Genomic DNA, 17,500 nt, shown 5'->3' on the forward strand with positions numbered 1-17,500 from the left:
TTTTATTGTTTACCATTAAACACGCAACATCCAGTAAGGCTACCAAACCATATTGTGCGATGGCAGACACGAACCTCGGTTGTCGCATTGCCTGTATAATACTCGCTTTTATTTTATTTCTTGCCATTTTTTACTTTATCAATATATCAGAGTAAGAGAAAATGAGGGTACTCATTTTCTCTTGATCAGAGTGAAGTTGCTCTATTTCGTGTTCTTGTAATGTAAATATTATGATAATTTTAGAAAAATATCCGAACGGATGTCAAAATCGGGAGTTTTGCTGTCCCGATCGCATGTTGGTGGGGATTCGGGATTTTCAATCAAAATCGGGGTAATCCCGACAAAATGGTTGGACAGTCTTCACATTTGTTTGAAACAAGGAGAAACTATTTCGAGCCTCCTTAAGGCATATTTGTCAAGACACGGACCCCACAACCATATTAAGAAGACAAATACCAAATAAGGTTATCGTTACCAGTTTGTCGCAATCGAGATACGTTTTGTCCACGTTGTCAAAATGGCGGAAACAATGATAAACAGAAACTAAAACTTTATTGTGATGAACTGGTTTTAATTCTTTTCGACGCCGTCGATAAATTTCCAGGCTTTTTCCCAAACCTCCAGGTTTTTTTTGCCTTGATATCAAGGTTTTTGGTCTTTTGGTGTTGAGAAGTACGTATTAGACAAGTTACATACACCAGTAAATTTCTTTGACTCAGCGTCTAAATCCAAGCCGGGTTAGCAATAAAAATTACAAGTTAACAGCTTTCCTTTTCCTTATTGTAGAAGCAGCCTCCGTAGATATTTACATTTGCTTATGGTTTTTAGAAATTAATAGAGTTCTGTTCATTACGTTTTAGAACTAGTGGTAATCTCGGAATATTGAAGTGCTTTCGACAGTTGCTGTGGAAGGAAACGTGAAGGTCAGTGAAAGAAACAATCTTATAAGACCTGAGGATACGAACATGTACTTCTTGAGAGAATCTAAAACAGTGATCAGGGAATAGGGAATCTGTAAAAGCGGGAATCACTAAGATAGGGATTCTCTAAAAGGGCGAATCTCTAAGAGGGCGAATCTCTAAAAGAAGGTTTCCCCGAAACGGCGAATCTCTAAGAGGGGGAATCTCTAAAAAAAGAATAATTAGAGATCTTGTCTTCTATAGACAAATCGCCTTTAAAGGCAGAATGTTTTAAGAGGTGTTTTAACAGTGAAAGTTTTAAACCATTTTTACAATCCACACAGAAGTTGTGCTTTGAAAAGTAATATAAGAACAAAACATAACTTGCCATTTTCAGTTAAACCTGGAAAGTGTGGTTCTTATCAAAGTGCCTTATGACAACGACAAATTAAGAACTTCAAAGTCAGCAAACTTTAGTGATGACATTAAAAAACGTACAAAATTAGAGGGGCCAGAAAAGGTTCTTCAGAAATACCTTTAACAATAATTGTAGGTTAAAATACTAAATACTATCAGAAATAAACATACCTAATCTTCTTGTAAATTTGTTTGCAATCCAGAGTCTTCCCAAGCTTGTTACCGTAAATTATATCTAACGGTCAGTAATACCTAAAAAAATTCATGACGCAGAGTTAAAGAGTTTTTCATTTATTAATGCCGTATAGTTTTACATGAGACAAAATTTCGCAGCTTTCTGTTTTCGACAAGCAAAGGAATATCCAGGAATTAAGAGTCTCATAAGCAAACCACCAAAATTATCTAGCTTTTTTCGCTTACTGGTAAAAGCCAAAGGAAACTTAAATTCATTCACGCTTCAATACGACGGGGAAAGGGTACTGTCAATATATTTTCTATGGTTTTCCTGCCGTCTGAAACATTTTTGGGAGAATTTGGCTTTTTTTATTCGGTTAGGTTGACAAAATGTTTTCCCTTATTCATTCGACACACTCTCCCTTGTTCTTTCTTTTAGTGTGTACACGTGAATAGTATTGAATTCAAAGAAGTATCACACAACTGAAAATAAGGTAATGACAATAAAACCAACCTAAGGCATTAGAAAGCATCTTTGTACACTATATATTCTTTTTAATTTCCTTTGAATTCCATCGAGCAGTGCTTCACGAAGTGGGTTCAATCGTGCTCATGATATAATCTGAGAAAAATTAATGCCATTCCGTTTTCCCACCCATTTATAGAGTGCTTTCACGTGACGTCACGGCAGCCATGTTGGTGTCCTTAAACAAAGGAACGGCGGCCTTTGTTGGTGTACCCAACTAATCTTTCGGGAATTGAGTTACTGATCACGTGAGCGAAAACACTCATAGACTACCGACTCAGTTGCTGTTCTTCCAGTTGAACTGTCCTTGGATCGTAGGTCTAAAAACAAAGAACGCTTCCGATTAGAAAGATTGCCAATTGCAATCATACGATAAATTGTTAGGTGGGTAACGCCAATCTGTCCAGTCAATTATCTTAGCCAGCTATTCACATCAATCCAAATGAATTCAATGTCAAGTGTTTTTTCGTGGGGTAAACTTGAACCTCGAAGTGGATTCCGGGAGGAGAAAAACAGAACGCGAAAAAGTCATAGACAAGTTATTTCTTGGCCATTAACGTGACGGTGTACTTTCACAAACTACACTGTTACGTTACAACCTTATGAATGTAAAATTAAAAGATGTGCGTATAGAAAGGCTTGCGTCCTCGGACAATAGCTTGAATGTCGTTCGCAAGTTGTTCATAGCTATGATAATGTTTTTGATACACCTGAAAGCCATTACCCTGCGAGCAGAGTCTCTTTCGATCTTCCTAGATGAGTCGGGAAAAGGAAAGAAGACTTTGCCAGCCGCCTCGACATTTCGTATTGAGTATGCGTTAAAAATTCAAATGTATTTACTGTCAGCACGCATGTCCAGTAACCAAAAAACAAATATTTTCGAACAACTCTGGACAACACACGGCAATCAAGGACTCATTCCATGAGAAACTCAAGATAGTTCATAGCCTTGAAATACCATTTCCATTTTTACTGAACGAGACACTCCATGAGCGTACACCAAGCAAGGAACAGATTTTGTTAGCTTGCTTTATGCAAAATAAACATTGATGCAAAAATAAATAAATAAATATTGACACAGTTTTTAAGAAGAGCAGAAGGATGTTTTCGAGAATAAAATATTTTACCATCAGCAAAAAAAAATAACGACATGAAAACAACATAAAATTATAAACGACAAAAAGAAAAGTTGCGATCAGCGACAAAGATTTTGCGAGATTACTGCTGCGTTCAATTTTATTGTACTTTTGGCTGCACAAGTAAATCGCAAAATCGAAAGTGACATCAAATTCAGCGGGCGCCGTGATCAAGTTACCGCGGCGTGTTTACTCGCGAAACAGTGAAGCATCTGTGTTAAATGATGGTAAGATACAAGCTTTTTGTTTTTGTCAGTTTTCTTTTTCTTTCAAGTGTTATAAAGTTTGACAAGAAATGTGCGAATTCAACTCAAAGATGACAATCGCCCAACTCCTGAAGTTGACCATTGTTTCTGCAAAGTAAAATTTACTCTCCAAGACGAGGTTATTTATCACCAGTAATTCCATAGTTTTAGAAATAGCAGCTGCTATATTATTCATCAGCGTCACAATTTTTTGGTAATTTTGGGGCTCATTTTGTTGAAACTCAAGCACGCTTCCAACAGACCTGTTTATTTTCGTGAACCCTTCCTGCTTACAGAGCACTACCACAAAAATCCTCCCGTATCACATTTCAACCGACGTATGCAAATTTGTTAAGCTCGAAAATTACACAACGTGATATTAAAATTCACAAAGGCTTTAAATGTCACAAAACCCTTTTCCAGCGAAAACTTTATTGAAACAAACAACATATTTGCTATTAGAGGCAAAAAGCCCTTCCTATTTCAATTGCGTGCGTGCAAACAAAACACAATCCGTGTCACATATAATTGCATATGCAATTAAATAAATTTTATGACAGTTCACATCCAACCCTTTTCGAAAGAACCTTGACCGTAAATAATGAAGCACAAAAGAGGCAACAAGCTTTCATTCAAATAATTCTTCAATATCACAGTTCCATTTGTTTTTTTAGTTTTGCAGAGTTGAGTACAAAATAAATGTAAATTGCCAGACAACTTAGATGCGACTTCAGTAAACACAGTGATACATTCAAGGCGTTCGATTCCTTCCATGTTTGTTAAATCCACAAAAAAATTGCCATTTTATTTCAGTGTGGCATATAATACCAAGTTAGTAAAATATTAGAAACAAAGTTCACTTGATATCCAAAAGCGAAAAACCATTACTAGTCGCTTTAAAGATTCCAGATATTTATTTTTCCACCGGCTGTCTTGTTCATCCAATTGACGTTCCATTCTTGAGCTCCCATAGGGTATATTGTGTTTAAAGATCCACTAAAACGCCATTCGATTTTGATGAGGGAGGAAAACCGGAGTACCCGGAGAAAAACCCTCGAGTCAGGTTGAGATCGACTGAAACTCAGCCCACATGCAAGCCGGAGCCAGAGATGAACCCCGGCTAGCAGTGGTGGGAGGCTTGATAGATAACCACTAAGCCACTCTGACTCCCTAAACGTTCTCCTGTGTGCACCAGAAAAATCTACGCATTACCCGAGCCCCGTCAAACCTAACAAAATACGCACAGAAGACTCTATGCACAAAGACACCACTAAGCAAGGGAGTGACAGGCAAGACTCTTCATGACACGGAAAAAATAAAACGGAGAAATGAAACGCAGATTCCGACTGGGTTTGGCAACCCAGCAAGTGTTTGAAAAATCGAAACTTGACTGACTCATCCGAAAAACTGGATTACCGGCAAATCAAAGAATGTCGAGGCTGTTGATGGAGTCTTCTCTCCTCTTCCCTCCTTATCTAGAAGATCGAAAGAGACTCTGCTCGCAAGGTACGGTAGACAGCCATTAGACTTCACCATGCTCTTGACTTCACACAACTTTTTCAAACAAAATTTGGATCTGTATTGTATTTTAGAGATTCCTCATTTTAGAGATTTTCCCGATTCCCCAATTCCCTTCTCTCTTTTAGAGATAGCCCTACTTGAGCACGCCGAGTACTATGACTCATGTGACTGATGTGAAATACTTTGCCCGTTGGTTACACTCTGAATCATAAGTAAGTGCGATCTTTTCAGTAGAGAGTGCGATCTGTTGAAGGAGATAAGTTGTCGGCAAAGTATTCTTTGCGTCGTTTCTGAGGAACCTTTTCAACGTAAATAGCCATGTGTTTACTACTTAAAATGTAATACTTAGGCCCAGGAAGATTGAAGAAAATAAAAGGGAATCGAGTAGCATTAGCATCGAGGCTGACATGTTGATAATTTTCGAGTTCACTTCCACTTCTTTTTCACAGGAAGTTAAGGCGCGAATTGCTGTGGCTATACTTTTCGTGTGAATAAATTGCAGTAATATACATAACTTGAACTTGACAGTGGTCAATACTAAAACTAACAGCTTGACTCCGTGCCCATCTTTCCATAAAATCCTTTAAGATGCTGTCACGACAAAAGTTCACTAAAGTGAATTCCTGTCGGGTGGGGTTGGAATCTGGACGAGAGAGCATCGACATAGACGCCTGATTGCCTTTAGTAAATTTTTTAATAGGAATACTCATATTTAACGGCGTCTTGACAATTCATAGGAGACAAATATAGGAGTAGTCATTTATTATGAAATGCGTTCGTTGGGAGAACTTTGGAGGCTGGAATCACTAGACGAGCCGAGAAGATCAGGCTTCCTATGCTCTTATCCTTGAGTCAACCTTTGTGCGTATCTTTCTATTTCTGCTTCCCTTCAGCAGGAGACTGAAATTTACAGCAATTTACACCAATTTGCTTAATTTGCATACATTGACAGGCCCGTAACCAAGGGGTGGGGGGGGGGGGGGGGTGCATGGGGTGCGACTGCCTGCACATAACCGAATGTTTCGGAAAAAGAAATGGAACACCTTCCATAATCTTAAAAAGAACAAATCCAGAGTTATCATGAAAGCCGACAAAGGAAATGGTTTAGTGAATTATCACAACAAGATGGAAACTCTTAGTTCAGGACAAAGACATTGCTATGAATTAGTTTCCTCTCCACCTTTCACCAAAATTAAATTTGAAATAAACATTATGTGGCTATCTGTAAGGAGAGTTATAAAAAGATTTATAAGTCAACTGATTGGAAACTATACTCAAGTCAACTGACGGCATACCTCTAGGTATTCGATGTTCAGCGAACACCACAAAGAAGGAAACCCTCTTGGACCCCTGGCCTCGGTTGTTCAAAAGGTGGATAACGCTATCCAGTGGATAAATCACTATCCAGCGGATAAACAATAACAAAACCAATTGAGTTGTACAGTGGATAGTGATTTATCCAGTGGATAGCGCTATCCCCCCTTCGAACAACTGGGGCCTGGTCACTAACAATGTCACAGGCTCGGCGCTCTACAACACGAAATCTTATCCCCACTCCAAAATCGAAATGGATACTCGGTTTTCAAGTCCTTACAGTTTTCTAGAGAAGTTGCTAACATCAGGATTGACTATCAAAATGATAAGGCTTAAGTTTCATCTGACGTAGTTTCTTTCTTCCCCCTCGATTCAGGTTGACAAAGTGTGTGATTATATCAAGAATAACCCTGAAGATCACAATCTCTTTCTTCTAGGACAAATTAAGATATCAATGACATTGTTACGCTGCTAAGTTCATGATTGTGCTATGTGAAGTCCTGTTAGTCCTGTTGCAGCTAACCTCAGTATGGAAGAGATTGAGGAATCTCCGATCGGTTTGTCAACTCTTGATCCATTGCCAGATATTTTGGCATTCCGCACTCATTTGATGTGTCCCTTTTTCTGGCGTTGAAAGATCTTCGAGTTTTTTCAATATAACACCAAGAAGACAACATCAATTTGTGAATCCGGAGAGGGTCGAAACTTCGGTATCGGGAACTCCTGGTTGTAGAGTTTTCATTGGTTTGCTGGCCAAAAAAATGTCTTACTCTTTTAAGACGACTGTCAGGGGTTCCGTTAGGCCTGTGATGTATGGAAGTAATGTAAACGACTTCTGATCATTAGGAGTTTGAAAAACATGCCAACCAGAGATAAATTGTCAGCAGGTCTGGTCGGGCAACCTTGGTATCACCGTATGTCATAAATAAATTTGGGCGGATAACCGTTTGTCGCTAAAGCTTTACAAACTCGGTTAAATTTGTTGTCTTTGCCTTTGGCTGTGTTGGGTAAATTACATGCCCTGCGTAGACGGGTTGCCCGGCGATGTGCTTTGTGTTTTCTGTCATGGTGGTGGGAATGGAAATGTAAGATCTATCCACGTGAATGGGCTTCCTGTGCACTGTAACTTTTGCGACAAAATATCTAGAGTGTCAAATTGAGTTATGTTTATACAAAATAGAGACAAGAATGTTTTCTCAGGCATTCGTTTATGCAGCAATCGGGCTCAGATTACAAATATCATCCAAAATTGCTCCTGGTTCTGCTTCATGCGAGATCAATCATCCAATACCATTCTCAAGTAAGGACAAAAAATGGACCCCCCCCTTCTTTTGCACCGGGTTCTGGACCCCTTAAATGTACCTTTTCTACAATCCCCTATTTCTTGTAAATCGAAGAGAAAAAAAAGTTTGCGAAACAGCTTACAAGCAGAAAAACAAAAGGCCGCACTTGTACAAGGGTAACGTGGTATTTTATTTAAGAAGTATTGTCAAGACAAAAGCATCTTACTTCTTAGTCACACTAGACCTTTCAGTTGTACTTGTCTCTTAACAGTTCTTCAGCAGTAGAATTGATGGTGGTTTTGGAACGTAACTTGTACTTTCAGGAACATCTCAGCTTGAATAAGGAAACTGAGGAAAATTCATTGGATGGAAATGTGATTGTACTGTAAACGGCGCGGGAGTGTTATCTGCTTCTTTTTACCAAAAAATTACAGTAACTTCCTTCCAGTCGTTTGCGAACGAAACTTGGCAGTTGATTATTAGGAAAGGCCAGGTAGCACATAGCAAAATATAGTCATCATCGCCAAAAATACAAGAAAACAAAACGGTGCAACAAAAACAAAAATGGTTTAGTGCTAGTTTGCGACGAGGAATTAATGGTTTAAAAATAATACCGGTAGGGTATTTCTGTGTGAAATGGCTCTTTCAGACAGTAATTGATTCAAACAGATCATAAATAGTTCGGTTGCCGATATAAAAAGGAGACAAACTGTTGCGAATCGGTTTATTTTAAATTAGAATCCATCTGATCATACGACATGAGGTACATTACCAACAGTAGGACTGCTCCAGTGAACTCAATCCATCCTGTCTTCTCATAAGGTTTAAAGGTCTGTTCATTATACAGTATTCTGCAGCATACTGAACAATTCCAAGTTGTTGTTGTTGTCTTTCGTCGAACACTTCTTTTTAACTTGGGTAACCCTTTAATTAAAGAATTTCCTATTTCAGGCTCTTGTCAGCATGTATCGGAGAAACAGGGACTTGGAGAAAAGTTTGGCAAAAAGCTTCGTCGCGTTTTTGGAGAGTGAAAATCGCAAGGAAGACATGCCTTTTCAGCAATTAAAGCAGATATATGAAAATGAATATCGACCGTTGTGTGGAATCCCGAATATAAGTTTCTCCAGAATAATCAATGCCCTCTCGTACGACCTTAACCAGTGTCAACGATTACAAGATCGAATCGTATTTGGAGGTGGAGAACAGGCTGCTCTTCAGCTGCTAGCAACTGATGGAGCAGACGATTCGAGTGATGACGAAAATGAGGATGAAATCCCAAGTTTTTACTGCAAGATCTGCAAACGACAACTAGGTAACGCACACGCCTATCACAGCCACATGGCTTCTGTGAGGCATCGACAACAGGGCTGCCTTCAAAAGATTCGAAAATCTGTGGAGACGTAAGTACAACTGCATGTGTTTATATATATTGTTTATTATTTATAACGTCATATTGCTCTATTGCTCTCAAACAACTTTTCTCATGCGTAGAAAATTACAATGTGATTTGGTTTATCATCATTGTTAATAATGTTCCCTGCAAATTGGAACAAGCCATTTTTGCCGCGCATAAGGGTGCAAAAAGTTGTTACCACTTTGTTGACGGTTAAACAAGTGTCCAGCTAATTAACTCAATTTTCCCCAAACTTTTAATTTGAGCCGAAACATGGTTCGATGGGCGTTTTCCATTACCAAGAAATTCCGGAAATTCCGGTTGGGATGTAAATGGAACACACGTTTTTGGTTCGTTCCACTGGAAAATTTCCGGAATAAACGGAACTTCTGAAAAGGTAGTCCTGTTTTCCCGTTGGAAACTTTCCGATGGAAATGTGTGTTCCATTTACAACTTTTGAAAGGTCTTACCACTTCCAGGCTATTCACGGCCACATTTTTAAATTTTGGCACGTAAAATCGCAATCACTGGGCGGCGAACGGACCTGAGTTAAAGGGAACACGTTTTTCACCCGATGGTAATTTCCACCGAAATTTCCGGAATTTTTTGTAAATGAAAAACGCCCGATGTGTCTCAAAACTGTCTGAGAGGCCTCGTCCACACTATGCCGGATAAATTTGAAAACGCAACTTCACGTGCAAAAATGGAACAAAAGTTTTCCGTCCACACATGAAAGCGGATAAAATGTTCTGCGTCCACACTACAGCGTTTTATCGGCGGCACAATTGCTTAATCTCGCTTTGAGCATGCTCACAGAAAGTATACATTTGAAAATTTTCTCTCAGTTCTTCAGCGACAACAACTTCGTTAACAAAGTTGTCTCACCACGCACTCGTTCTGCCAGGTCGAGACCAGAAGCGTTTCTGCTTGTAAGGTTGAGAGCGTCGCGTCGCTTTCCTAGTATCCTTTGACACCAATGATTGTCTAAAAGTTTTTCCTGATTCTCTGGCGTACAATGTTCATCTGAAGTAAAGCAATACTTGACTCCAAATAAGCGATTAAAGAAGAAATTATTGTCAACAAGACAGAAAACATGGTGTTGTCCACAATGTTGAATTTATGATCGAGAGAGACTTGGGAAGATAAATCACATGACAAAATGACCTAAGCGTATTCAAAAAGTTCCGGATACGAAAAGTTCTCCGTCCACACTAATACAAACAAGTTGCATTTTCAAATTCTTCCACTCTAGAGAGCGTATTCTAAAAGTTCCGTTTTCGCGGAACTTTTCATGCGGATATGTGCATTGTAGTGTGGACGGAAGGCCAAACCGTAACAAAAAAGTTGCGTTTTCAAATTTATCCGGCATAGTGTGGACGAGGCCTGAATTATAAAAACTGGGAGAACCATGCATGGGAAAAATCCAGTCTCAATCAACAAGTTAGCCTTGTCTATTAACACTTAAATTTTAGGCTTTGTTTCTGTCCGCACTGTTTTTGTCGTTATCAATTTATATATGGAATCACATTTACTATGTATATTACTATATATATGTTACAGGTTGAAATAAAATTCAGGTTCATTTAATTTCAACCTAGGTTGATTTTTTTCAACCTAGGTCACATTTTTTCAACCTAGGCTATTATGAATGTCTAAAAAAGGGTTTTCTCCTTTTTGGGGGATGTAATTAAAAAAAATGGGGCCTGGATCTAGGGGGGATAAAAAAGAAAACGGCTTCCTCCACCTTTCCCTTGCCTCCCGTTCTTCGTCCACTTATCCTCTCTCCCTCTCCTTCCCTTTTACGGTCCTTACTTACCACCAACATTCCATACCGCTCCAAGGATTCGAACCCTCGCACCACTGGACATCTCCTTCGTATGAACCGCTAAGCCATCGAATCAGCAATAGAACTACAAAAGATAACATTTGCAGTTTAATCAAAGGAAAGAACTTGTCTTCGAACCACTGGTGTAGTCATCTTAAAGAAACCGCTTGTAAAAAAACATAACCATTCACAGAACAATTTCCAAAATGCTGTATGAAGTGGTTTTCGGAATCTCTGGGAGAAAAGAAATAAAAAAGCCACAAATACAGAGTAGGGGAATGGTTAATAATTTGAAAAAGTGGATGAACCAGACATTGAAGGAGAGCAGTGTCTGACACTTGTAGCTAACTCTAAATCACAGTTATCGAAAGACTTAAATACTGTTTATGAGCACTATTTGAAATGGGTGCTTAGACTTAAATACTGCTTATCAGCGCTATTTGCAGGGAGCCAGCAGTCTACCTTTTGCAGTTATCATAAGAAGTTCAAACTTCAGGATTATATAGCGCTGAAAATTAATAGAACGGAAATGGAAACGCCCCTTCATCCAAATGTGCTACTTGCCAAAATTGTAGAACTTGGAGGGGAATTTGTCAAAATAATCACAAAAATTTGGATTTATCACTACAAACAGACTCAGCAAAATTTAAAAAAAGAATTAAAATTAAAAAAAAAAAAAAACAATTACAAGAGCCTACAAAATGGCTTTTGATCAATAAATTACAAAACCCTTTTTCCTGACTTTTTAAAGTTTTGTTTTTACTTGCTTTTGATTATTACGAATTCCATATAAGCAAATTAAACGATATAGCAAATAACTAAGCAAATTAAAAATCAACAATAAATCACGTATGTTTCGGTTCTTTTATTCCTTAGAAGATAATTTAATATGGTTTCCCCCTGCCCTCTAAAGGAGATTCATCAATGAACAATGTCCTTCTAAAAAGCCCTAAGAAAGAAAAGCAGAATTGGTTATCAGGCACATTATGCCTAACCCCAACCTTAATGCCAACCATTTAAAATCAGTGCTTAGACTTAATAACAACCAAAGGCGTTTTTACAGACTGACTCATGTAAAACGTACGTTAACCATATTCCCTTCCCACGTACTTGCGAACAATTGATTAAATTTTTGTTCAAGTTTCGTACTTTCAATTTCAACCCAGGTTAAAATTAAATTTACCTGGATTGAAATTATTTCAACTTGAATTTAAAATTTACCTGTAACATATATTTCTTTAGGATGTGGCAAATTCAGACATTTTTTTTCCAGGTCATTTAGTAACTGGTGAAGATGTGAGACACATGAAAACATGTCTTCCAAATTAAAACGTTTCATGGTCTTTTCAAAATTGTTTATTCATTTGCTGCTTTCTAGACCGTATGATTCAATTTACTCAACGTACGAAGATTTCTTTTTTCGCAAGTTTTTTCTGTAAAATGATTTGCGTATAATGCTTCGATAAAATTCTATATCATCTTGATTTCAGACTGAGGTGACAAACAAGTAGCAGAAGATGAAGATGTTATAGAATTATATCGAAATATTAAAAGTAAACGTTTCTCAGCATTTGTTGCCTGTATTATAGACACAATGCATTTACTCGGAATTACATTTATTCTCTAGGCGCGCAGGTGTTAGGTTGACGTTTTCCGTTTCCGTTTTACTCTGGGAAGAGCACAGATGTCTAAGAAATTCTGGTCACTGAGACCCAGTATGTGTTCGAATATCGACAAGAATTACACAGATCGTCTTTTTACGCATTTGACGCACTAAAATAGGCATTAAATGATACAATAACCACATTTTTTTTAAAATCATTTTAGTGCTTGAAAGGACGGTATGATAATGTCTAAGGGACCGTTCATTTTTTAGGAGAAAGAAGGGGGACCTGGTGGGATTTGGGGGGGGGGGGGGGGGGCACAAAAAAAAAATGGCTTGAAAGGGGGGGCCAGCCGAAAAAAAATGAAGGAAAAGGGGGGGTTGGACGAAAAAATTAGATTAAAAATAGGATAAGAGATTTTACAAATTGAGGAAAAAATTGACCTCTTTTATTTATAACAAATATACTAAAACATTTCCAGGATATTCCAGAAAACTTCTCAACAGCTTTTTATATATTTTATAATAACAGTGAACGTACCATAATAACAGTCTTGAATAGTAACAACTTTCTTTTCATTCATAAAAATGTTGTTGTCAAGCGCATATTAAACAAAGACCAATAATTTGAGTCCTGTAATTGGAACTGACCTCGTTACGAAGGCTTTTTATGAGAAATTTAATGGGAGGGGCATGAAACTACTACAAGGTGTCCAATTCATCATTTTCGACGTTCTCTTTGATCTCGTCGTCGCTATCTTCCTATTCTTCTTCCTCCTGTTCTTCTTTTTCCAACTGTTAGGGCAAGGTATTAGTTTAACTATTTTGCCCTTTTCTCATTAAGTCTTCATTATGCTTCTCTGTAAACCTGTTTATGTTTGAGAGAATAAACTGTCTGTCTGTCTGTCTGTCAAACTGTCTGTCTGTCCTGTTCTTCTTCGTTGTCTTCCCCTTCTTCCTCTTCTTCGTCGTTTTCTTCTTCACCTTTGTTCGTGTCTCCGACGTTTGAGCTATAATCTTCAGGATGCAGGAAACAATACATCCTGTTTCTTACTTCTGGCTTAAGGTTGGTAATCAGCCTGCTTCCTGCCGCGTTGCTGAAGTAGTTTGATTGCAGTAGGTGAGCGATGAATGCTGCATCCCGTGTTAGCAACACTGCTGCTACATCTTCAACGTTTATGCATGCTTCCGGGATTGTCAGGGAGGGAGGATAAAGAAGACAACTGGGAAGCTCTTTTGCAAGGGGATTTGCAACGCAGATATGATACACGCGTCGGACGTTGTTTACAAACCGTCTGCGTTTTCTGCTCTTTGATTTCCTACGGTTTTCTTTTAATTTTCTTTTTTTTGACCCATAGTTTCCTGTGAGGCCCTTCAAGATCTGGTCGAAGGTCTCCTTCTTTTTTCGAGGTTTTTTAATTCCCCTGAAACATTTAGCAGCTTTGCTTCAATCCTAGCGATGTGCTCCACATTGAAGTCATGGTGGAATTTCTTGTCATGCTTCAGGGTAATGCCATTCGCCTGGAAGAGCATGGAGTCATGATCACTGAGAATTTTTAACAGCCCTTTCAGTTTCTCAACAGCCTCTTTGTGTTCTTTTATAACATAGTTCAGTCTCCGTCCATCACTTGGTCTTAACTGGTACTCTGGTTGTAGCAGTTCTCCTAACCTCTCCGAGCAACCATCTGCCCTTTGAAAAGCGGCCTCCTCTGACATCAAAAGATCAAACTGCCTGGATCGTTCAGCAGTGAATCGCTTTTTAAAGGATTCGTCGCTTTCACCATCCTTTCGCATCTTGGTGTGAGATTTGGAGACAAATTCATTGTGCAACCAAAGTTTGTGGTTGACTATCTCCAGCATCTTGAGGTCGTGGAGTTCAAAAAAAAGAAGAGACTGGAGGAAAGGGCAATGGAAAGTAGGGAGGCAAGAGAAAAGTCCTATGAAGATTATCATTGGGCTAATTTGTGTGAAGATGCCACCAAGCTAAAAAAGCTCAGAATTGAACAAATACTTAAAACATCATGGGCTATTAAAACAGCATCAGAAGAGCAACAACAATGACAAAGTGAAGACAATTATGGGACACTTCTTGCGAATGAATACTCTCAGAACTGGACAAGCCGAAGTGGGAGGCAGGAATGAATCAGGTCAACTAAACAGCAGTGATGAAAGCAGTGAGGGAGAGGAAACTGATGATGACTACAAGAGTGATGCCCCTGACTCTGAAGACGACTCAAATGATGTCTTTCTTGCTTTTATAGCCTCAGATGAGGAATACGCAGACGAGCGGCCAGCTACAACACGCTCAGGACGAGCTGTAACAAGAAGAGCAGAAATTGACTTTTCATTCTTTTGAGTGATTTGTTAAAAGCAGCTTTCTAGCTTTCAGGTTTCTTTCAATAAATTATGTGAAATGTAACAAAACGAAATTTTAATGCTGCAGTACACCACATGTATTTTTTATTCAAGGGGGGGCTTCCAAAAAATTACTCTGATGAGGGAGGGGGGGGGGGGGCAGGAGAAAAAAATCGGAAATTGGGGGGGGGGGGGGTCATACAATTTTCAAATTACACTCCTCCAAATTCCACCAGCCCCCCCTACCCCATAAAAAATGAACGGTCCCTAATTCTTGTAGATGCTTTGTGTACTTTAATAAATCGGTTTTTCCGCGTGCTTGCTGGTAAATGTGTTGCTCATTTAGGCATTAAACTTTCATTTAATTTCCAACTACACTGGAAAGTAAAGATAGTCTGTGGGATATACTTCCATAGCCTTTTGTTATTTTCAGCCAGGTTATTTTCTATCCTCTTTGTTAGGCCCGTTTTAAACGTCGCATTTTACATGTGCCGAATCTAACAATCATTTGCATTACATTCGGCCATTTAAAATGCGACGTTTAAAACGGGCCTTAGGATCCTTTACTCTTTCTCTTTGGAAGAGTCGTTTTTTTAAATCTTTACAGAGGTGTACCTTGCTTCTTTTACTCCGGGTGTGAACTGTTTTTGAGTGTCCTGTGTTCTTCAAATTGAACTTATTTAAGAAATTTAAAAATGCTTTACAACAATAATTTGCCCACATAATTACGTTCTAAACCCATTGGTTTGTGACGTCCGTATCCCATGACCAAAGGCTCAAAATGGACTCTTGTCCGTGATTGTTGCAACTGATTACTGTAGTGATAATAATGTCTATTGAAATGAAATTTGAAAAGTTTTTTGGTAGCCGATCCCGACCCCCGATGTAACAGCTATGTGGAAGTTATCACCACAAAGGCAGAAAGCGTTCAGTGATGCAGCTGTACGCTCCTTCCACCCAGCTGCTATCAGTTGTTTTAAAGGTAATTCCAAAATTGTCCTTCTGTTTATGTCTCTGTTTCATAGGGCGGATCTTGTCTTTGACAAGAATGGAATAAACGTCACCTCTATGCCACCAGCAGATGAAAATGGTGTCGTAGAACTATGCGTAGAGATGGGCGTGGCTGGACTAATTGAGTTAATCATAAAGAATACCGGTGAAGACACCATCACCGTGCAGGATATTACACTGTTGTGGAGTGTTAATATCTTTGATTACTCTGAAATAAAGAATGTTGGAGAGCACAATATTCAGCTCGTACCAGGTAATTTTCTTTTTTGTAACAACAATAAAAGCAAGGTGACCCAAGATAACACCAACCCGATGTGGCCTACACATCAAGCATGCGCATAACCATTTCATCCGGTAAATAAGAAGCCATGAACGGCTGTTTCGGTCTTGTTTTGTTGTTGTTGCATAAAATGTTTATTTACACCGCGGCCAAAGGGCTGCGGGTCTAACCAGATATTACAAAGATCAGAAACACAAATACTACGTTACAGGATGAGACTAAAAATATTACAAGAGGGAAACCGATTAAACTCCAACTAAACTAGCCGAGACTATAGAGCGTAATGGCTGTTTACACAGAGGGTTGCACGAAACTATTAACAAGCAGATGAAATTAACAGGCGACCACAGAGTTGCACGTGCAAACCTAATTTAAAAAGTCGCGATCAGATAACAGAGGACATTACCAGCAGCCCAAACACTCTTAACGGTACCGACAGGCGCACTCAAAATGCGTAGCCGAACATCCCTAATAATCATGTCAACAATATCAAGGCCTGGCCAAACGCTCACAACATTTCAACGCAACATTGTTGCATGATGTTTTGACATGTGTTGAACGGGCCCGCTAAACACACGCACCATTTTCAACATTTTCAACGCAACATGTCGATAATTATGTGCCTAGCCCCAGTCGCGCAACAAAGTGGACCTAGCGCGCATGCCCTAATGCAACAATGTTGCGTGAACGTGGCCAAACGAGTACAACATCATGCAACAACCAAAATGTTGCACGAAAAATTTGACCGTTTTCAAATTTGATCCAACATCGTCCAACATGTTGCAACATATCCCAACATATCGCCATATTGCGTTTGGCCAGGTCTTTACGGGAACTCAAAACAGGGTTGCCTGCCACACGGATAGCAAAATTGAGGCGAGGAGGTAGCGATAAACAGAGCAACCTGGAGAAACGGGGGAAGGGGGGGGGGGGGGGGGGAGATCGGTGAACGGGAACATAACAGACTTAAAGGAAAGAACAAAAGGAAAACCCCGGAGACGGGGTTTTCACACGGATCACGCGAGGACAATTAACAATACAATGCTCACTGGTCTCTGGGCGAGAACACAGCCTGCGGTCGGAGGCGATACAACCCCACGACTTGAGGCCATACCGAACCCGAACCGCATTATGCAAAAGCAGCCAAAAAGGATCATTTTTCTTATTCTCAATGAGCTTGAAACGAGATTTGCGCTACACCGCGGCCCACCGGTTGATCGAGCGCCCAACAACAGCCTCCCAGGAACCGGCGCACAACGGAAGCAGTGCAAGCAGCTCAAATAGAGAACCATAAATATTTTTACATGAGAGGCTATCGGGAAAAGCACCATGCCTGTCAAATATACGCTGAAAGCAATCTAAACACTTCCGATAATGCGAAGAAGGGCTCGCCGAAACCGGAACTAAAGGCGCATTTACACTACAGACAAATTTGGGTCCGGACCCGTCAAAAAAACGCTCACACATCCAACTCGGGGGAGGAACGATCTTAGCAACGTGTCAAAAGCGACTGGCACC

At 39.4% G+C, this 17,500-nt stretch overlaps 1 protein-coding gene across 12 annotated transcripts in view; it reads left to right on the forward strand.

The window, feature by feature from the left end:
* LOC138028979 (putative helicase mov-10-B.1) overlaps positions 1–17,500 on the forward strand; it is a 128,789-nt gene that overhangs the window by 60,630 nt on the left and 50,659 nt on the right. For 7 of the 12 annotated variants that reach the window (XM_068876668.1, XM_068876718.1, XM_068876639.1 and 4 more), the window contains 2 exons: positions 8,467–8,915; positions 15,717–15,955. In XM_068876668.1, the coding sequence (XP_068732769.1) occupies positions 8,479–8,915; positions 15,717–15,955 (676 nt within the window). In that variant the 5' untranslated portion in view covers positions 8,467–8,478. Of the gene's footprint in view, positions 1–860; positions 924–1,929; positions 1,985–5,043; positions 5,131–8,466; positions 8,916–15,716; positions 15,956–17,500 lie in introns of all 12 variants that reach the window. The other 5 variants (XM_068876681.1, XM_068876659.1, XM_068876690.1 and 2 more) reach the window with 3 other exon arrangements.

This window comes from Montipora capricornis, chromosome 2 (genome assembly GCF_036669925.1).
Source record: "Montipora capricornis isolate CH-2021 chromosome 2, ASM3666992v2, whole genome shotgun sequence".
NCBI lineage: Eukaryota > Metazoa > Cnidaria > Anthozoa > Scleractinia > Acroporidae > Montipora > Montipora capricornis.